This window comes from Ovis canadensis, chromosome 12 (assembly GCF_042477335.2).
Source record: "Ovis canadensis isolate MfBH-ARS-UI-01 breed Bighorn chromosome 12, ARS-UI_OviCan_v2, whole genome shotgun sequence".
NCBI classification, from domain to species: Eukaryota; Metazoa; Chordata; class Mammalia; order Artiodactyla; family Bovidae; genus Ovis; species Ovis canadensis.
The window spans coordinates 38,070,168-38,093,261 of record NC_091256.1 but is presented as its reverse complement, the minus strand read 5'-3'; the positions used below and the strand labels follow the sequence as shown (position 1 = coordinate 38,093,261).

General features: G+C 41.8%; 2 protein-coding genes across 4 annotated transcripts in view; one reads left to right on the top strand and one right to left on the bottom strand.

The window, feature by feature from the left end:
- Positions 1–17,023, bottom strand: part of LOC138416386 (peptidyl-prolyl cis-trans isomerase A-like) — a 36,602-nt gene extending 19,579 nt beyond the window's left edge. Inside the window, exon 1 of one of the 2 annotated variants that reach the window (XM_069545436.1) lies at positions 16,676–17,023. The gene's annotated coding sequence lies outside the window, so the exon portion shown is untranslated. Of the gene's footprint in view, positions 1–16,474 lie in introns of both variants that reach the window. The other variant, XM_069545437.1, reaches the window with a different exon arrangement.
- Positions 16,497–23,094, top strand: part of WDR26 (WD repeat domain 26) — a 41,733-nt gene continuing 35,135 nt past the window's right edge. Inside the window, exons 1-3 of one of the 2 annotated variants that reach the window (XM_069545434.1) lie at positions 16,497–17,871; positions 19,760–19,859; positions 19,960–20,016. In XM_069545434.1, the coding sequence (XP_069401535.1) occupies positions 17,447–17,871; positions 19,760–19,859; positions 19,960–20,016 (582 nt within the window). In that variant the 5' untranslated portion in view covers positions 16,497–17,446. Of the gene's footprint in view, positions 17,872–19,759; positions 19,860–19,959; positions 20,065–23,094 lie in introns of both variants that reach the window. The other variant, XM_069545432.1, reaches the window with a different exon arrangement.

Sequence of the window (23,094 nt, the reverse complement as noted above, 5' to 3'; positions counted from 1 at the left end):
CTACTTTACTTCTCTGCCTACACTTCCTACCATTTGCTTCAGTCCCCATTTCTTTCTTTATTGCTTGTCCTCTTTCACTGGTATATAAACTCCATGGAAATAAGGATTTTGTGTCTTTTTCACCATGTGTTTCCAGCAGCTAGAGTGCTTTGCATATGGCAACTGCTCAATAAATATTAGTCGAAAGAACAATGGACAGTTGGATGAAGGGAAGAATGCATCCAGCAAATATCTGTGAAGCACCTATGGTAACCTGGGAAGAGATGAGGAATGAAATCCTCTTTCAAGGACTCCACAATCTACCAGGGATGACAGACATTTAAGCGGAACAACATGGTGAGACAACTGCTTATAGAAGAATACCATGGGGCTTCCCTGGTGGTCCAGGGGCTAAGACTCCCAAAGCAGGGGTCCGAGGTTCGGTTGTTGGTCGGGGAACTAAATCCCACATGCTGCAACTAAAGATCAAACACCCTGCGTGCCGCAACTAAAACCTGGTACAACCAAATTAATAATAAATATTTTTCTAAAAAGAAGACACGTGCCATGCCTTCCACCCAAGGTGAGTAGGAGGACAATCTCTTAAGGAAAGTTAAGAGTTGGCCAAAAGGGCAAAGATGAGAAGAAGGGTGGCAGGGAAGGCACCCTGTTGAGAAACATCCCAAGAAAGGCATGATTATGTGAAAGCAAACTATGGGTTCCAGAAGCCCCAGGAGGACTGGGATGGTTGGTTCCACAAGTGACAAAATGAGAGAGATGGGGCCTCAAAAGAGAGACCAGGGCTAGTTTTTAAGGAGCCTCACAGACCAGCCTCTGGATGTTAAGATTTTAATTCTGTGATCTGTGGGAGCCATTGAGATGTTTTTAAGCAGGGAAGTGATATGATGGTTTTATGTTTTATAAAGATAATGCTGATGGCAGTGAAAGAACTAGTTAGAGGGAAAAAAGCATTCAGGAGGTTATTGTCCAATCCAGGATCCCAATTAGTGGCAGCAGAAAAGGAAAAGAGCAGACAGATATGAAAGCTATTTAAAGGGCAGAATCAATAGAGCTTAGTGACATATGAAATGTGGGAGGTAAAAGAAAGGATAGGGTTAAAGAAAATCCCAGGCTGTGGTCAGTGTCATCAAAATGAATGGTGCTCCTGCTTCAGGCCTGGGAAGCCTAGATTCACTCTGTTTGTGATGTGGCTGAATCTGAGTCTGCTCACTAACATGAGCTCATGGACCCTTGCCCAGGTGGCTCTCTGTGATCCTAGCACAAAGGTTCCTTTCTCTGCTTATCAAGTAAATTTCTATAGACGTCCCTGTGAAGTGTGTGCATCAAATCTACAACGTCGATGATTTATCGGTTCACAAAGACACACAGTATTGTTTCGATGCTCGGCCATTTTTGGAGGCACACACTGATCCATCACCACAGGAGCATGACTATTGGTCTAAATATAGATGTGCCTGTCACCTCAGAGAAAGAACAGACCAGAAGTCATGATTCCACTTACTCCAGGGAAATTTTAAGGTGACAAAATTGTAAAACAAATTGATATCATGTTTCTTAAGTCTATAAATCTGATCTAAAGAGAAAATTATGATTACCTCACCTGTGTTTCACATTCTCTTGATATTAATTGCTAATTTAGCCCTCAGATCCGTCTAAAGCAGCCCTCACCCCAACCCCAAGATACTGCTTCCGGTCCTCATGGGCTAGCTAGCCCACGGGTGACAAAAAGCAAGCAGAGTGGGCTCTCTGGCCAGAGGCCCTTCAGGGATCCCCAGCTTATTCCTTTTCTCCTACTTTAGCCCCCATCTGCTGCTGCCATCTGAGAGCCTATATAATGTTAAGAGACAGGGGGCACTGGTGCTTGAAACCTGGCTTTACCATTTATAAGCTGTGTGATCTCAGGCAAGTTATCTAGCCTCTCTGTGCCTCAGTTTCCACCCTTGTAAAATAAGGATACTTTTATCTAATTTACCTCATGGGGTAGCTGCGATTATTAAATGAGTTAATAAAGTACTGAAAACAGTACCTAACAGAGTAACAAGTAACAAGCACTCAATAAACGTAAGCTACTAGGGATTTCCCTGGTGGTCCAGTGGTTAAGACATTGCCTTCCAGTGCAGGGGGTACGGGTTTGATTCCTGGTGGAGGAGCTAAGATTCCACATGGTCCACAGCCAAAGAACCAGAACATAAACAACAGAAGCGATATTGTAACGAATTCAACAAAAGACTTTTTAAATAGTCCAATCTAAATAAATAAGTAAATGGAAGCTCTTAATATTACTCCTACTATTACTGCTCTCAGTGGCACTGGGGGTGCCTCTGGTAGGTTCTGAAATAAAGTGCCAAAGCAAAACTAGTTCTAAGCTGAAGGCCAACGTCCTGCTTTTGCACCATATCAAAGGGGCCACAAAGCTGTACAGTGTATGCATACAGTGTTTTCTAAAATTGCCAGTAAAAGAGTTCTTTGCATTTTTCACTGGCAGCCCTCCCTCCCCACGCCAAAGGACTGAGACATGAGTCCACAGGTACCGCGGCTAGAAGACACATGAGTGACAGACAGCACACAGTCTCACTCCCTCGGGGCAGGGCTTCATTACAGGGTCAAGTGGGTCCAGCCTGGCTCCCACTCCCTTAGGACAAGTTCTTCCCCAGAGAATCGCTCATTCCTCACCTAAATAGCCTCCTGGAGCCACCCACTTCTCAATCCCTCCAAACGAAGCATTTAAATCTGATACTTGAAAAGGGTAAAAGACCAGCTATATTGTTAAATTATTCGTAAGTAGAAAGTAAATATAAATTGTAAAAACAAACTGAATTCAAGACTAAAGGCTAGTTCTGATATGGACTTTTAATTTATCTGTAATGATAAACTACCTGTCAATAGTCTTAACATTAGTACAGGCAGAGGAAAATCAAATGTTAAACATGATACCACTTTTATTAGCATAAAAAATTCAATACACAGAACAGAACTGAGAGCCCAGAAATAAACCCACACATACAAGAACAATTAGTAATTTACAATAAAGTAGCAAAGAACGTACAACGGAGCTGGAAATAAATATAATTGGGAAATCTGGACGGCCACATGCAAAAGAATGAAACCAGACCATTATACCATACACAAGAATTAACTCAAAATAGTTTAACACTTCAATGTAAGACCTGATACCAATGGCTCAGCAGTAAAGAATTCACCCGCAATGCACGAGATGCGGGTTCGATCCTTAGACTGGGAAGATCCCCTAGAGGAGGAAATGACAACCCACTCCAGTGTTCTGGCCTTGGAAATCCCATGGACAGAGGAGCCTGGACCCCTACAGTCTGTGGGGTCACAGAGTCGGACACAACTTAGCAACTAAACAACAACATGCTCTTTGATGTCAGCCCTAGCAGTATTTATTTGAATCTGTCTCCTCAAACAAGGACAATAAAAGCAAAAATAAACAAATTGGAGCTAATCAAACTAAAAAAAAAAAAAACACTCAAAAAAAGAAAGAAAAGGCAACCTACTAAATAGGAGACAATATTTACAAATGATATGTCCAACATGTGGTTAACATCCAAAATATATAAAGAATTCACAAAACACAACAGCAAAAATAAACCATCCAATTAAAAATGAGCAGACAGGGACTTCCCTGGCGGTCCAGTGGTTAAGAATCCTCCTGTCAACACAGGGGACACAGGTTCAATCCCTGGCCTGAGAGGACCCCACATGCCTCAGAGCAACTACGCCCGTGGGACACAGCTGCTGAAGCCCAGGCACTCTAGAGCCTGTGCTCCGGAACAAGAGGAGCCACAGAAATGAGAAGCCTGAGCACCACAAGGAAGAGTCGCCCCGCTTGCCACAACTAGAGAAAGCCAGCGTGCAGCAACGAACACCCAGTGCAACCAAAAACAGGTAAGTAAATAAATTTTTAAAAATACTTTAAGTGGGCAAACTATTTACAGTAGCCAAGATATGGAACCAACCTAAATGTCTATTGACAGATGAATGGATATAAAGATGTGGTGTATACATAATATAGACTAATATACATAAAATAGACTACTACTCAGCTATAAAAAATGAATGAAATGATGTTATTTGCACCAACATGAATGGACCCAGAGATTATCATACTAAGCGAAGTAAGTCAGACAGAAAAAGACAAGTATCATACGATATCACTTACATGTGGAACCAAAAAAATTATATAAATGACCTTATTTCTAAAACAGAAATAGATATAAAAAATGAACTTATGGTTACCAAAGGGGAAAGGTGGTGGGGAAGGGCTGAATTAGAAGTTTGGGATTAGCAGATACAAGCTACTATATATAAAACAGGCAAGGGAATTCCCTGCCAGCCCAGTGGTGGAGTTCAAGAACCAAAATCCCACAAGCTCCACTGCGTGGCCAAAAAGGAAAAACAGACAGGCAAAAAGGTCCTATTGTATAGCCCAGGAGCCATATTCAATATCCCGTAATAAACCATAATGGAAAAGAATATGAGAATAATATATATATAATATACGTGTATAACTGAGTCACTTTTCTATATACCAGAAACTAATATAATACTGTAAATCAATTATACTTCAACTAAAAAAATGAGCAGACACTGAATTGATCTTTTTCCAAAGAAGACATACACATGGCCAACAAACACATGAAAAGATGCTCACATCACTAATCATCGGAGAGATACAAATCAAAACCACAATGAGATATCAGCTCACATCTGTCAGAATGGCTGTTATCAAAAAGACAACAAGTAACAGGTGCTGGCAAGACTCTGGAGAAAAGGGAACCCTTGCGCACTCTTGGTGGGAATGTAAATTGGTGCAGCCACCATGGAGGACAGGATGGAAGTTCCTCAAAAAACTAAAAATAGAATACCGTATGACCCAGCAATTTCACTTCTGGGTACATATCTGAAGAGAACAAAAACACTAATTTGAAAAGATACATGCACCCCAATGTTCATATCAGCATTGTTTATAATAGCCAAGGTATGAAAGCAACCTAAGTGTCCATCAACAGATAAATGTATAAATAAAATACACATGTATGTGTGTGAGTGTGTGTTAGTCACTCGGTCGTGTCCGACTCTTTGCAACCCTGTGGACTGCACCCCACCAGGCTCCTGCAATTCTCCAGGCAAGAATACTGGAGTGGGTTGCCATTCCCTTCTCCAGTGGACCTTCCTGACCCAGAGAAGAACCTGGGTCTCCTGCATTGCAGGCAGATTCATCAAATATTGGCTACATTCCCTGTGCTGTATTCCCTTGTAGCTTATTTATTTTATACATAGTAGTTTGTACCTCTTAATCTCTTACCTCTCTTTTACCCCTCCCCTCTTTCCCTTTCCTCACTGGTAGCCACTAGCTTGTTCTGCATATATATTAAGTCTGTTTCTTTTCTGTGATATTCACTAATTTGTTTTATTTTTTAGATTCCACTTGTAAGTGGTAACATAAGTATTTGTCTTTCTCTGTGTGACTTATGGGCTTCCCAGATGGCATGAGTGGTAAAGAACCCACCTGCAAATACAGGAGACATAAGAGATCCCTACAGTCCATGGGATCACAAAGAGTCAAATACAACTGAAGTGACTTAGCACACACGTGTGACTTATTTCACCAAGCATAATACCCTTGTGAATGGTAAAATTTCATTTTTTATGGCTGAGTAGCTTCCCAGGTGGTGCTAATGGTAAAGAACCTGCCTGCAGATGCAGGAGACCTAAGAGATGTGGGTTCCATCCCTGGGTTGGGAAGATAGCTGGAGAGAGGCATGTCAACCCACTTCAGTATTCTTGCCTGGGGAATCCCACGGACAGAGGAGCCTGGCAGGCTACAGTCCATGGGGTCCAAAGAGTTGGACAAAACTGAGCACACAGGAAGGCAGGCAGTATTCCATTGTGTGTGTGTATGTATATATATATGTGTGTGTGTGTGTGTGTGTGTGTGTGTGTATCAGTTCAGTTCAGTCGCTCAGTCGTGTCCGACTCTTTGCGACCCCATGAATCGCAGCATGCCAGGCCTCCCTGTCCATCACCAACTCCCGGAGTTCACTCAGACTCATGTCCATCGAGTCAGTGATGCCATCCAGCCATCTCATCCTCTGTCGTCCCCTTCTCCTCCTGCCCCCAATCCCTCCCAGCATCAGAGTCTTTTCCAATGAGTCAACTCTGCATGAGGTGGCCAAAATACTGGAGTTTCAGCTTCAGCATCATTCCTTCCAAAGAAATCCCAGGGTTGATCTCCTTCAGAACGGACTGGTTGGATCTCCTTGCAGTCCAAGGGACTCTCAAGAGTCTTCTCCAACACCACAGTTCAAAAGCATCAATTCTTCAGCGCTCAGCCTCCTTCACAGTCCAACTCTCACATCCATACATGACCACAGGAAAAACCATAGCCTTGACTAGATGGACCTTAGTTGGCAAAGTAATGTCTCTGCTTGTGAATATGCTATCTAGGTTGGTCATAACTTTTCTTCCAAGGAGTAAGCGTCTTTTAATTTCATGGCTGCAGTCACCACCTGCAGTGATTTTAGAGCCCAAAAAAATAAAGTCTGACACTGTTTCCACTGTTTCCCCATCTATTTCCCATGAAGTGATGGGACCTATGTGTGTGTGTATATATGTGTATATATGTATATGTGTGTGTGTATATATGATACACACACACAATTTTGTGTATAATGCGAATAGCCAACTCATTGGAAAAGACCCCGATGCTGGGAAAGATTGAAGGCAGAAGAAGAGAGTTACAAAGGATGGCATCACCGATACAATGGACATGAACCTGGCCAAACTCCTGGAGATGGTGAGGGACAAGGAAGGCGGGCGTGCTGTAGTCCATGGGGTCACAAAGAGTCGGACATGACTTGGTGGCTGAACAACAACGTGTGTGTGGATGTGTGTACATAAGTATAGCTATGTGCATACATACACACACATAATGGAATATTACTCAGCCATAAAAAATGAAATCTTGCCATATTATAGATATTTGTTCTCACAAATCAATGCACAGATTTTATTTAATTCCAGTCAAAATCTCGGCAGTTATTTTGTGTAAACTGACAAGATTATTCTATTTTTCTATGGCATGTAAAGGGCCAAGAACAGCCAAGAAAATCTTGAAGAAAAACAACTGATAGATTTACATAACCACATGGAAAAACTTATTATAAAATTATAGCAATTGAGTCAGCATGGTATTAGCACAAACTTTTGCCAACTGAAACACAAAGATACATAAACAGACCAATAGAACAAACAGAGCTGAGGAACAGACCCGCACAGGTACACTCCTCTAATGTAGGATAATGATACCACTGCAGGACAGAGGGGGAAGGATGGTCTTTTCAAAACGGTGCTAGATCAGGAATTTCCTGGCTGTCTAGTGATTAGGACTCTTGCTCTCATTGCCCAGGGCCTGGGTTCAATCCCCGGTCAGGGAACAAAGAACCCTCATGCTGCACGGTGAGGCCAAATAAACAAATAAGTAAACAACAACAAAAATGGTGCCAGATATCTGGATGTTCACATGGAGAAACAAATTAATGTAGACCCCCTGCCTCATACCTGTCACAAAACCAAATACTAGGAGTATAGATGTAGACAATTTTAAAAAACAAAACGCTGAAACTTCTGGAGGATAACTTAGGCGAATATCACCATGCCCTTGAGGCCAGGGATTGAATTCTAAAGTCGGACAAGAAAAGCACAAACCATGAAGGGAGCAATTGATGAACTGAACTTCATTAAGAAATTCTGCTCATTAAGACACCATTAAGAGAGTGAGGGCAAGCCACACAGGAGGAGAAGACATTTGCAGTACATACATTCAACAAAGGACTCGTATTCAGAATCTATAAAGAATTCCACAAATCGATAAGGAGGAAACACACTTTTAAAAGGGAGAGAGAGGAGCACAAGAACTTTCCTAGGCACTTCATAGAAGAGACTATAGAAATGGCTCCAAAAAATATATTTTAAAATGACTTAACATCATCAGTCATCAGAGAAATGCAAATTAAAACTACAATAAGGTACTATGGGATCCTGGTTAAAGCTCTATTTCATGACACATGGGTGGTGGTTTCATGGAGAAATATTCACTGAGTTGTGCACCAGGAGGTGTGCGCTCCCCTCTTAATATTACACCTAAATAAAAATGCTTCCTTAAACAGTGAGACTTTAGAAATATATCAACCAAAAGCAATGTGTAGATCCTATTTGGATCTTGCTTCACACAAGCCAACTGTTTAAAAAGAATATGTATGTGAGACAGTTGGGGGAATTTGAACACTAACTGCATATTTGATGGTAATTAAGGGATTATTCAGCTTTTTAGGTATGATGATGGCTTTGTGGCAATGTTTTCAAAAAGGGTTGTTATTTTAGACTTATATACCAAAATATAAATACATATATTATAAATAATATCTTGGATTTACTTCAAAATAAGCAAAAGAGGGAGAATGGATGAATTGACCGCTACTGTAACTGGACAGTGGGCACATGGGAATCTCTAGACTATTCTACCTTTGCGTATCCTTAAAATCTTGCATAATAAGTCTTAAAAAAAGAAACAAAGCTATGGCATAGCCAAAGTTTTATGCTTTGGGGCTATTTAGGATTCCTTTCTTCTACCCGCAAAACCTAATCAAGTAATACTATGTAGTGGCAACAGAAACCAGATACACTGAACCCTTAGGCTACAGGGACCTCAAGAAGTCACCTAGGGCATGATCTTATTTGCAAAAGAAAGATAGAGACACAGACATACAGAACAAATGTATGGACACTAAGGTGGGAAGGGGGAGGTGGGATGAATTAGGAGATTGAGACTGACATATATATACACATATATTGACATATTTGGGTTTCCCTGGTGACTCAGACGGTAAGGATCCGCCTGCAATGTGGGAGACTTGGGTTTGATCCCTGGGTTAGGAAAATCCCCTGGAGAAGGGAACAGCTAGCCACTCCAGTATTCTGGCCTGGAGAATTCCACAGACAGAGGAGCCTGGCAGGCTACAGTCCATGGGGTCACAAAGAGTTGGACATGACTGAGTAGCGACTTTCACTATTGACATATTTATATATGAATAAAATAGGTAACTAATGAGAACCTACTGTATAGCCCAGGGAATTCTACCCGGTGCTCTGTGGTGACCTAAATAGGAAGGAAAACCAAAAAAGAGGGGCTATACCTATACGTATAGCTGATTCACTTTGCTGTACGATAGAAATACAACATTGTAAAGCAACTATATGCCAACAAAAATTAATTTAAAAAAAATTTAAAAATAACAATAAAAAAAGAAGTCATCTAGGCCACTTTCTCGTTATCAAGTAGAGTATCTGAAATAGAAGAGAACCCACACCCCAACTACGCGGTGATGGGCACAGTAGACACAGTGTGCTTATCCTCAGAGAAGCTGCTAAAAAAGAAACTTGACTAGGGCACCAGCACAAGGCAGAGCAATCATTTACCCACATTCTTCGGGGCACATGCCGTTGTAAGGGCTCCAAGCAGCCCAGCCGCCCTCCCTCACAGTAGACTCTCAACAGAAGCTCCTGTAGTCTCTGAGCTGGCCCTTCCTGTCCTGCCCTTGGATACTAAGCATCTGCTGTCTGGCCTCATCTTAGTTAGACATCTATCTTCCTTTGCCAGTTGACCTGGCTGGAGCCACTAATGGAGTAAAGCAATCAAGTACGAATTCTTGTATAAATCAAGGCTGGTTCTTTCTTTTCCCAGGATCCTAGACAAGTACAGGCTTACATAGTTGAGAAACTCGCACTAGAGAGAGACACAAGCAGTTGCAAAACAACCCGGCTGAGGCCTCCTGACTTAATGTGTCTCTCAAGAAGCCCTCTAGGTTTGGAGCTCTCCCAGTTCGAAAGGAAATTAAGTTCATTCATTCCTTCTGGCCCTCCTTCACTATTTTAAGATGAAGTTCGCTAAATGGATAAACAAATCTCCAGGTTATACCTAGCCTAGTGTGCTATCTATCCCTTCTAGGCAAGACGCTGCATTTCAACCAGGACTTTTTTGAAGAAATGAACTGTATGTTTGACAAAGAGCTTTCGGGCACTCCCCCAGGTAGCTTCTGGAAGAAGGAAAACCTTTTCCTAGCGCTCATGAAGTCATTTATCTACCACTAAATGGGCCGATGAGACAACAGGAGCTTCAAAGGTGAGGGACCAAAATTTTATGTACACAAAAAGGGCAAAGTCAAAAAATTAATTCAGGGACCTCCTTGGCAGTCAATGGTTAGGACTTTGCTTTCCAATGCTGGGGGTGCAGGTTTGATCCCTGGGCAGGGAGCTAAGACCCCACATACCAAAAAACCAAACCATAAAAATGTAAGCAATACTGTAACAGATTAAAGTCTTTAACAATGGTCCACATTTTTAAAAAAATTCTTTGAAAGAATTAATTTATAGGACTTGCTCTATTTCTTCTTTTTGGCCCCTTTAAACAATCAGTACTTTTCAGAGTACCAGCCATCTCCAAAAAGCAGTGGAGTGCAGAGCACACAGTTCTGAAGCCTGTGCATCCGGCTCTCCCACACGCCAGCTATGTGACCTCAAGTTTTCTGTGCGTCAGTTTATCACCCATAAAATGGGGGTAATATTGATAATACTGTATACCATCAATAATATTACATACCTCATAAGGTTGATGGGAAGGTTAAAATAGTACAGTGAATGTAAATACTTAAAACAAGGCCTGGTAGGTGTTAGCTCTTTATTTTTTTTTTATTATTATGGTAAACCTTGTGGTGGACATGTCCAATCATAGGAAAGAAAGGATAAGAATGCAAAGGACGGACACCAGGAAACAAAAGGAAAAGAACAGTGTTGTTGAAACTCTGTGACTGAACCTTACAAACACATCTATTTCTATTTTCATAATATTTGCCAAGGGTCAGAGGTGTAGTTAGAAAGTGGACATTCTTGTATTTCACAGATGTACACAGGAAGGTCACTCTTATGAAAAGACACAAACCCCATTGGTATTATAGAACCAGAAAGTCCTAAAACCCTCTAGGTCCTGACTTAGCCAAAGACTGCTCCACAAACCTTTAAAAAAAAAAAAAAAAAAGCTAAGAACTACTGTTTTGCGCTTTTGTTGTTAATGAATGGCATTCATTAATTCCTTCAGCTTTTTAAATTTAGGCTACCATCCTGTGCCACATTTGCCTACACATTTAGTATGATTAAGTAAACAGCACATTTTTTGAGATAAAATTAAATGAAGAAATGCAGGGACTCTTTCAACAGTTTTTTTAAACTTCACGAATAATCACCTAAAACCTTTAAAATGTTTAGGCATTAGACCATTACTTCTATCTGGCCTGTGTATAATCTAATCAGAAAACATATTTTCTCATACTAATTAGAATTTGTTGGTTAACAATAATTGTGTTTTTCCACTGATTATTATTTACAATTAACATACTGCCAGAGAGATGAACCACATACAAGAAACTGAGAAGAAGAAAGATTGCCCAAAGGGCCTGCTATCCAGTGTCCATGGACTCCAGGGGCTATTAATTATTTATCTACTTTTCAAAGTTAATAAATAGGAATGTCTTTTTGCCCTTTATTCCCCAGATGAATTTAACCAAATGAGAAATGGGTGTGTGTGTGTGTGTGTGTGTGTGTTGTGTGTGTGTGTGTGTGTGTGTGTGTGCAGAGTCAGCAGTCTGAGAACATAGGAAGTGCAGGTAATGGGAAAGAAAGAGATGTTTACAAAGCAAATATATTTAATGTCATCAATTATACACAACACTGCTTCATCTGGCATCTTTAATTATGATTAATGACCATGAATATTTTGATTGGTTTTGAGTGTACTTTTAAAAATGTGAAAAAATTTTAAAAATTAAAATAAAAATAGAAACGAGTACTTTAAAAACATGGCACTTATTAATATATAAAAAAGCAAAATCCAAATAACCTCTATTGACACTTAAAAAAAATACTTATATTTAGTTAGAAAATGCAAACACTGCAGAAGAGTATCAAACGGAAAAATCAGAACCTCCCTCCTCAACCACCCCAGTCCTTCCACTCAAAGATAAATCACTGCTTTATGCTCTTCTAGCCTACCAGAAAAAAATAATGCATACATTTCTATTCATTTATTTATCAGGTGAGTCATATTAGGCACACTGTTTTGTCATAGGCATTTTTTACTCAATATATCTTGATCCTATTTCCATATTAGCACAAGGTGATGACCCCATTCTTTTTGCTCCTACCAATGATGCTTCAGTGAATATCTCTGCACACACATCGTGTTACATGCATTTTGTGACAGAGCAGCAAGAACAAGCTACTCCAAGCAGTCTAACCCAGCTGTGTGGTGGGAAAAGAACAATCTAGTTTTCTTGGCAAAAAGGACGGTATTCAGCTGAGAGGAGAAAGAATACTTCCACATGTTCCCTTCTAAGTATAAGGCTCCTGTCTCTGCACTTGGATTCACCCAGTGTGCCACCCCTCCCCTCCCTTTCAGGAGGGTACTGGTGGACGGTACTGGAGGGTACTGGAGGATGCTGGTGGCCAAGAGCAGAATGTTTGTAGGAGGGGAGGACAAGCAAGTGCTGGAGAGACACGCACAGAGCAGCAACTGCCGGGTTACCGTGCCATTCACTGTACAACGCAGGTACTGGAAACTCCCTGTTCATGGAAGACCAATCGGAAGCACAGTATTGAGAGCTGTCAGGCTAGAGGTGCACAGGAACCCAGTGGAGTGGCAGTGTTGGGGTTAACAAATGACTATAGAGTCCACAGCTCAGAAATAACGAGCAGTTATTACATTCTCTTTGAACTTCATTGCCTCAAATCCTTTTTGAAATGATGGAAGATTTAAATTATGTTTTAAAACCTTTCAAGATAGTCTTTTTCCAGCTATCTGTTATACCTGATATCTCCTTTGACTCCCAGATTAAGTCTCTGAGGCAGGTAGGCCGGTACCATTATCCACACTTCTTTTTTGTGAAATGAGTGCAGGGCAGTGAAGTCAAACTACTTGCCCAAGGTCAACTGGCTGATCAAATGTGCTCTCACTCCAAGAACAGTGCTCTTTCCTGAATTCTCCCAAGTCCAACAAGTCCAGCTTGCCAGTATTAGAACCCTGAACAAAGAAAAGCTAGGAATGATACAGGCAGATTCTTTACCGTCTGAGTCATCAGGGAAGCCCCAGAAATGATGCTAGAGATGTAAATACAAATATATCCCTCTCCAAGGACACCCGAGAACTACCTCTTCCAGTAGAAATTTAATAAACTGAATAATAGTAATGTTGCTAACACTAAATTTAAAACTTGACAGAAGAGTAAACAGTCTCTTCTAGTTTTTTTTTACAAAGTCTTTTATGAAAATTTGGTTTTATGTTTTATTATGAACACCCATACTATCTAAGTAGCTTTTAATTTTTTAATCTAGTAGCTTTTAATTTTTACGGCTAAGACACTGCTCTGGACAGAACTTGTCTAACACTGATTTCCTGAGTTGCCTTTAGTCAGTCTAGACCATCCGAGATGAGGGTTTTGCAAACTTTTATGAGAATGGTCTACAGAAGAGATGCATTTTGCTTTGTAAAGCTGAGAGATATGTCTGTCATTAAAACAGAACTTTAACAAAATAATAATGACCTTTCTTACTAGTGACTGACTTGGATGTTTCCTACTCTTCCATTTTTCCATTTCATTTTTAAAAATTGTAGTCACAACCAATACACCAATTTTATGATTCACAGGTCAGGGTCCAAAATCTGAAAAACATTGTCTTAAATGAACAATACACAGATCCTACCTCAAAGAATTTATACACTAGTTGAGAGACACATAATGTACATAACTCACAGACATCTTGTAGTTGGAAAGTCCTCAGACATAAATTAGCTCAACTATCTTTTACATCCCTGTAAGTCTTTGCTTCAGTATCTCTAGGATAAAAGTTGCCTCTTATTTGGAACCTAGCACAGGATTGGTCATATAAAGACCTGTTAAAATAGCACAGGAAATGAAAATAAATGAATCAAATACCTGAATATACATTCAAATTTTTTTTTTCTTAAAAAATATCTTGGACCTTTACTCATAAATCTATCTCAGTCTTTTCCAGGAGGAGGGTGAAAAGGGGAAGAATCAGGGGGACTGAATCAGTCCTCTCTGAAGACTTGAAGAAGGGGTTTTAGTTAAATATTGCAAGCAGGCTTCAATATTGGAAGTCTAAATAAATGACTCTCAGAAGGAGGGTAAGGAGGCTGGAAGTCAGGAAAAACTCCTCCAAGGAGGTGAGAAAGGAGCCAAGTCTTGAATCAGAAGGGTAGAGAAAAGGTGGGAGGGAGCATGTGATCAGACTCAGAAGATGAGGCCAGCACATTTTGGGGAGTGAAGAGTTCATAAAGGGAGCAGTAAGAAACAAAGTCAAAGAGAAAGCTGGAGAACAATCTGTGGAGAGCAAGATAAACTCTGGATTGCATCCTGCAGGTAATATGGTATTACTGAAGATTCTGAGTGTGTACAGAGTGGTATTTCAGAATTATTCATCTGTACATGGGCTTCAAACCTGGCTCTAAAAACATTCAAAGTTCAGACAACAGGGTCTCCAGCTGTACTTTAGTTTAGAGAAAAATGTGTGCCCACATGGACTTCATAAATTCAAAATTCTAGTAACAGCCACCTTAGTCATATAAAACATACAAAAGCTAGGGTGTATATATATGAGTTTAGACACCAATTGAGACCAGTTTCCTTTGCCTTTCATCCTTTACTTTTGTTCATGAAGTGTAAGCCTTGTCTGTGGCTATCACTAAGTAATTGTTTCCTTCATGAAAGCTACAGACTTTATTCAGAAGCTTGTCCTCAGTACTGCTATGGGTCTCATAAATTATTATAAATGACTTTGCAAAATTTAATTTTGTATAAACAATAACAACACTTTTAATAATAAGGCTGTCTAAAGTTAGCATACAACCAGGACTCTCTGAAGTGTTAACTATCTAGTAATTCAGGCTCTGCTGGATACAATGGCAGTGCCCTATGAACCTCAAGTAGAACTCAGGTCTGTCTCAGGTGAGTAAGAATACTGAATGTGAGTCAGCTTGAAATTACACCGCCACCTGGAAGCATATTTAAGAGATGAGACTAAAAGCTAAATCTCTGTCAGATCTTGCATTGGTCTTCTTCCTTCCTTAAGTTTGAGGATAAACAGAGCTCAGGATTCTTTAATACTTTCTCATAAGAATTATTTTTTGTGGTGGTTTAGTCACACAGAGTCGGACACAACTGAATGCAGAGCGGCGGTCACTAACTAGTGTCCGACTCTTATGAACCCATGGACTGTAGCCCACCAGGCCCCTCTGTCCATGGGATTCTCCAGGCAAGAATACTGGAATGGGTTGCCACTTCCTGCTCCAGGGGAATCTTCCCAGCCCAGGAATCGAATCCAGGTCTCCCGCATTGCAGGTAGATTCTTTACCAACTGAGCAATGAATTTTTCTAACTTTAGAAACCTAACCAAAAGTCTCAAAGTTATTTTGCGCTATAAACTTTTGAGATTTCTGAGCTGTAATATACTCTATTGTTGAGTCTGTTTTTCCACATGGAAACTACTTCAGAATAAGATTGTTAAATGTCTGAGAAAATCACTGTACATGTCAGGTGTATATGCTATCGACCACATATATGTAAATAATTGTTTGGGATAATGGAGAGAGACTATCCACCAATGATCAAGACTCAGCCTAGCTCTTGGTTGTTGCACTTCTACAGCCACATAAATGGGTTAAGTTACAGCGACGCTGAAGCCTCGCAGTTCACCTAAACATTTAAGCCTGGATCCAAATTGAGTCTGAATTCTCCCTGAGATGCATGTTTTGGACAAAGCTGTTTGGTCTCTACTACTGCTGCCTAGAGTGGGCAGTGACTCAAGAGGCAACTGGAAGGGAGAAGGAGATGCTGGGCAAAAGCTAAGTGAAAGCCCCTCAGCAAAGTCCTTCCCCGCCCCTCTACACCCACAGCCTTTTTCTGACTCCTTGCCCCCATCAGATATTGCTCTTAGCCATCTTATTCCATCTTCCCTGGGTGGAACACAGAGTCTCCCAGGGGGCCGGCTCATCATCTCAGACCTCCAGGGATGGCCCAGGCACGACAACTGTGTGTGGCACCTGGCTGTGGAAATTCGAATTTTCCACACTCAAACCAAGAGCTGGCCAGTCCTGGTTACCATTGAGCGAGTCGACAGGGCCTACTACAGCCCTGTGCCTGATCATGACAAAAACCTCGCCACCTGCTCGGCCCCGTCCTCGGCCGGGGATGGCGAATCTGCAGTCCCTCCGCACCCCTGGCGTTTCTAGGTCACCCCGGGGTCCACACGCACACTTCTCGCGCACACGATCGAGATCGCCGCCCGCCTGTGCACGCCCAGCCTCGGAGGGCGGTTACAAACTTACTCCTCGCCGAGGCAGCCCTGCCAGGGGCGCTGGGAGCGAGGCCCAGCCGGCCAGGCCCGGGCTCCGGGGCGGATCTGGTCGGGTCGGGTCGGGGTCGGGGTCGGGGTCGGCCCCCTGCCGGCCCGCCGGCCTTCCTCCCCTCCCGCCCGGCCGGCCCCCGGCGCACGTGCCGGGTGACAGGCCCCCCTATAGGTTCCATACCTGCCACCGGAAGTGAGTGAGGAGGGCAGTATAGGCATTTCCTGTGACGCGAGCGCCTGGACTCCATTAGGCAGCAGCTGGGGGAAGAATCAACACACCAGGGAGCAGAGCGGAGCGGACCCGAGGACAGAGGCGGCAGCTGCCTCCGCTGCCGCCCGCCGCCGCCGCCGCCACCACCGCCGGGGCTTAGCCCAGCGGCGGGCCCCGAGCCCCCCGCAGCCGCCCCGCGGCGCCCCCCCCGGCCCGACCCCCGGGCCGCGCACCCCGAGCTGCCTCCGGGAGGGGGGGGGGGAAAGGGCCCGGATCCTCCTTCTCCCCCTCCTCCTCTCCCTCCTCCTCCCCCTCCTCTCACCCCTTACCCTGACCCCCCTCCCCGCCCCCCCAGCCCCCCCTCACCCCGACCCTGTCCCCGGCCCCCGCCTCCCCTCCCCCGCCTCGCCCCACCGGCTTCCCACCACGGCCTCTCTCGGCGAGGAAACTCTGGCCTCCGCTTCCTCCTCCTCCGACTCGGACACCGGCGGAGCCTCCCCGCCCCCGCGGAAGAAACCCCGAGCCTCGGCGGCGGAGGGAGCAGGAGAGCCCGGGGCTTCGGCAGGCAGAGCAGGCCTCTCCCCTCCGTCCTCGTCGTCCTCGTCCTCGTCGTCGTCGTCGTCCTCCTCCTCCTCCTCCTCCGTGGTGGTAGTGGTGGGACTCCCCCCGGCTGCTGCCCCTTCCGCCGCCGCTGCCGTCCCCCACCGAAGTAGCGGCCACAGCCTGGTCAGCGGCAGCATCATGCAGGCCAACGGGGCAGGAGGAGGAGGAGGAGGCGGCGGCGGCGGCGGAGGAGGAGGAGGAGGGGGCGGCGGGGGCCAGGGACAGACCCAGGAACTCGCCTGCCTGTCGGCCCAGAACGGGGAGTCGTCCCCCTCGTCCTCGTCGTCCGCGGGGGACCTGGCCCACGCCAATGGGCTCCTGCCTTCCGCCCCCTCCGCCGCCAGCAACAATAGCAACAGCCTGAATGTCAATAACGGGGTCCCCGGCGGGGCCGCCGCCGCTGCCTCCGCCACCGTCGCCGCTGCCTCCGCCACCACCGCCGCCTCTTCTTCCTTGGCCACCCCCGAACTGGGCAGCAGCCTCAAGAAAAAGAAGCGGCTCTCCCAGTCAGATGAGGATGTCATTAGGCTAATAGGACAGCACTTGAATGGCTTAGGGCTCAAGTAAGTATCCCTTACAGGCAAGCTGGTGTGGACGGACCAAGGGGACCGAAGCTGGCGGGGAGGCGAGGGGAGCGGGGCGCGCTGGAAAGAGCTCAAAGAGAATTACTGCTGGGCCCAGGACACGGGAGGACGCGGCCCAGACAGACTGACCAGGGAGGAGGAGCTGACCTGAAGGGAAATAAGGGAAAATCAATCTGTAGGACAAATTGTGAGAGGAGACAGGCGGTTGGGAGGGTTGGGGGAGAGGGGGCGTAGGAGCCCACAGATTCACCCCTCTCCACACACCTTCAGAGCTTAATTGTCTGTCAGTAAAGACAGATGCGGGAGTGTGTCTCTGTATGTGTTGGGGGAGGGGTGGATTAGAGCTGATGGAAATAATGAACCTTGGAGGATTTGTTTTTCAAGTGTATCTCAGAGGCATCTTTGTGGGACACCTCCCCACCCCCAACCATGACAGACGACCCAGGCAAACTACCAATCAGGAAAGACAATCAGTTACAAGTGTTTATGGGAACTGGGGGGCTGGGATCATTCGGAAGGAGGCTACTAAATAAATCTGATGGGAATAATGAAGTAAGATACCATGTTGATGACATGTAAAGGCCCTTGTGTGTGTGCAAGAGGCCTACCACTAACTTATCTGAAATCCCAATGTAATACCAAGAAAGCGGTTGCCTCTGAAAAAGGGACATCGGATCTGGTGAATCATTTATTTTCAGATACAGTTTAGATGGCCTTGTGTACCTAAAATGGGGTGAAGGTAGACGACCTTGGCCCCAACCCCCCCACCCCCGTTTTGTATACACACAAAGAAAAACCAAGCCGGGGGTGGGGGTGGACGGTAGGATTGGTGAGAGTACCGAAGAGCCTGATGGAGGAACCAGACAGAATAAAACTAGGAAACAGCATGCAACAGTCAGTTTCCAGCTTCAAAGCATAGATTAAATAGAATAAGTTCTTAGACCTAGCCTACACTTAGTATTTTTGGATTTATAGATTTGTTCTGGGAAGAAGGTGAAAGAGCATTTTTAAGAGTGACATAAATATTTTGATTTTCAAGCAGATTATTGCACTGTTTTTGCTGAAAAATGGAGCTGAATAAGAAAGCATTGAAACATAAGTATGTAAGATGGATAAAGATTCTTAGAGATATCAAAATATCTGATGGAAGAAACCACATGTTGTGAATCCTTTAAGCTCTGAAAGAAATGTATTGAAGGAAGATTTCACTTTGTTCCCTAAGGAAAAGGATTAGTGTGAAAACAGATTTTTGTAAATGCTAACAGAACCTATTACTGAGACAAGAAGCAAGCTGACAGCAGCAGGAGGAAATAACTCGTGACTGTTTGGAACCTACACCATAGTAAATTTGCTATTTTTAGTATAGAGAGAAAGGGAATGATTTTTTGATGCTGGATTTATTTTAATTTTAGAGATTGACTTGTTAGAATTCTTTGCAGACATAATACCTGGATGTAAGGCTCTTACCTAATACAGGTCATTTCCATCACCTTGTATGGAACTAACTTTTTTTTAATCTTTCAAACTGTAGTAATGTAGCTAGTATGTAAATCATGGTTTTTCATGTTTCTTTACCAGTTGGTTACAACACATTTTTAGAAATTTTATACTTTATTAAAGGCATAAAATAGAAAAGAAGAAAGAATTTTATTTTGATTCTGGTTTCAAGAAGGTTTTCGACTTTAGATGTAAACATAGATGGCAGTTTAAAAATCTTGTTTAGCCAAGCACATCAAAGCTGTTTCTTTTTCCTTCATCATGAGGTTAGCTTAAGAACTTTGGAAACTGTTTTCATAGACAGTAGTTTATTTGGAAGAGTAAACCCTAAAGTTGGTCAGGTCTTTTTTACACTGTATCTCTCCTGCAGCCAGACTGTTGATCTCCTCATGCAAGAGTCAGGATGTCGTTTAGAACATCCTTCTGCTACCAAATTCCGAAATCATGTCATGGAAGGAGACTGGGATAAGGTAAAGTAGGGCATATAGAGCTGTGTAACTGCTGCTAAAATTATGTATTTGATGTGCATTTTGTGACATTTCTGTTTTTCTCTTATACCAATTTTTGCAGGCAGAAAATGACCTGAATGAACTAAAGCCTTTAGTGCATTCTCCTCATGCTATTGTGGTAAGAGGCGCACTTGAAATCTCTCAAACGTTGTTGGGAATAATTGTGGTAAATACACTTTTGTTCTTAGTTTCACATTTATGCTTATGTTAGTAGGTTATTGATAAGTCTAGGCTTCTGCCTCTTATAAAAGATAAGGCTGTAATTTTCATATCATTACATTTGTAAACTAAGATGAATATTGATGGTGTTTTAAAGTTTGAGCTTTATATTTTTAAAATCATATTTAATAAATACATCCTTTGAATCTAGTTTATAAATTTTCTACTAAGTTATATTGAAAGATCTTTACACTCAATACTATTAATAGGAGTTTTATATTTATAGGATCAAGGATAAATTATCCTTTTATTCTTTAAAATACTGAATGTGCTGTTAAAGAAAACATTTTGGGATGTATGTGTATCTGTATAACCTTAAGTAGCTGACCACATTAAGTAACTTAAAAAATCTTTGGGAATTATAATTAATTCAAACCAGCTCCGTTGGTGTGCTCACCATTTTCCATTCCTGCATTCCAGTTGTGTGAATTGACAGTGTCAAAGTTTGTATGATATAAATCACTCTGGTGGAGGACTCATAGGCAAATTTGACCATTGGGCTCTGCTTATTGCCCTTATTTCCCGACAAGATCATTGTCGAAGTTTAACCTGTTAGCCTCTTTCATAAATCTTAATGAATCTTTTATACTAATAGGCTTTAATTCTTCAGTAGATGTTGGTGAGGGAAAGGAGGGGATCAGTTTTTTTCCCTAACTCCTTGTGATTGGAAACCATGAAGAATCAGCTGCTGGCTGCTGTCTTTTTAACTTCTAGCTGATTCATTTGTTGTCAAAAGCAGTTTCCTGTCTGGTGGGGGAGGGAAAGAAGGCGAATAGGAAGTGAAGTAGGGAAACCAGCTGTTTGTTGACTGTTACATTTTGATTTTTTTTTAATTGGGTCAAACATTAATCTTTCTACCTTTGTCTATAAACCTAATAGACCCTCCTGTTCTGTTTTTTGGGATTTTTTTTTTTTTAAGAAAATCTTAATTACGAGAGTTTTCAAATTCTTAATGTTTTATAAAAATATAACCCTAGAGAATGGACTTCAGGTGAAATAAAGGAGGAGCCATATGAACAAATATGGAGTCATTTAAATTGATGATCTAGTGTTTTGTGGGATTTTTCCCCTTAAACACTTTAAATACTAAAATGTTTAAGTTACTATTGAATCAGATGCCTGATAATAAACTGATGGAATAATCAACTCTGTGGTAAATTTTTTAAATGGGAACACAGAAGTTCAACATCTATATTCAGAAAGATTGCAGATTTTCTAGCAAGTAAATTTTCCCCAATCAGTATGTTTGGGGGTTGCTTTTTTTATTAAGTGATACCCAAATAAATTTTGATTGAGCAGTTTTTTAATAAATTGTTAGCCCTGACAGAATGGAGGTGACCCTAATGTGAAGACAATTAAAAGGCCAAAATAAGAGTTGGGGTTCCTTTCCCATTGGACATTAGCACTACTTGTATGGTGACAGTAGAGAACTTGCCTGTGGACTATTTTAAAATGTGTGATTTCTTGGAGGATTGTTTTCCTTTTTTAAGCTTCATCCAAATTGTATCTGTAACTTCGTAGTAAGAATTATTAATAGGCTCACTTCTTTTTTTCTTACTTATTTGTAGTAGTTTGAGACTTCTGTATTGGATTTTGATTATAAATATCTCATTAGAAATCTGCATTAGAAGCAACATGTAAACTGATGAGAGGTAGTTGTAGATAATAAGGAGGAATCCTTTCTTTTTACAGCCTGTTCAGTCTATAGAACATTCTAGGATCTAATAAGAGATGAAGATAAAATCTCTGGCTGAGCCTCACACCATCAAACTGTTTAGGTATTTATAAAAGAAAGGGGTTCCAACTGTATCTCACTTTAAACATTAATATCAATTGCTTTTAAAGATTTAGGTCAGCATTTTTTCACCTAATTATGTTTAGATATACTCCTTTCCTCCACTCCATTGCTAAAAGATAATCTAATGTAAGCATAAATTTGTAATAATACCTTAGAAGACAACTATTTGGGTTTTTTTAAAAAACATAATTATTTTAATTGTATACCCAGACACATTTGATGACTTAGTCTAGACTAAAATTGTATTTTCTTTTTAAACCTGAATGTTTCTGTTGACCCAGTCCACTCTCCCTCTCAGCCTCCATATTTTTAAATTGTTCCTAGTCAAGTGATTCTACGAATAGCAGAATTTTTTTCTGGAGTTACTAGAAGCTGAGCCTGTGAATCAACATATTTCAGTTTGGGTTCAGATATGCTTAGCTGTGTCTAGATAATTTCGGTATTTGAGATCAATAACATAGAAAACTTTATATGTCTAGAAATGTTTGATTCTTAATATAATAGAAACATGTTTAACAAAAGTGTTCAGATATTAACTTGATATACAAAAATTTACTAGTGTATTTTAAAGTCAAATAGGGAGACATTTTGAAAGCCATGGTTTAAATATAATTCATTTCCCCTTTCTCTGAGTCATGATTTAATTGATATAACTTGGTTATAACCTTGTTTCAGAGTTAGTCAGAATCACTACTAAGTTAGCTAGCAGTCTGCCCTTAATAACCAGACTTTCTGTATATCATAAGTTCTGAATTTCAGAACTTCACATTACGTTCAGTTAATGGAAGAAAACAATAAATCCAAACAATGGATAGGGTTGAGGGGACAACCTAAATCCTTAAGATTTACCACATACACTATCTTTCAAACTATCCTACCTAGTCACTTACAATTTCAAGTTTTTGTTAAATAATAAAAGAGAAAGAATTATTACTAGGACCAAAGATGCTGAAAAATTACCAGAGATTAAGAATAATCTCTTACAGAGGTCTAGTTAGGAGGTGGGGAAAGATACAAGGAGAGTTTATTTTCTCAACCTGTTTTCTTTTTTTCTTCATTTAAGAAGCATGTGATCTTTAAAAAAAAAAACATAGCAAAACCATATCCCTACCTCAGCAAGCTTTAATTTTACCTGATTCTTTAAATTTTTTCAGTAAATAGTTAACATTTTGTGAAAGA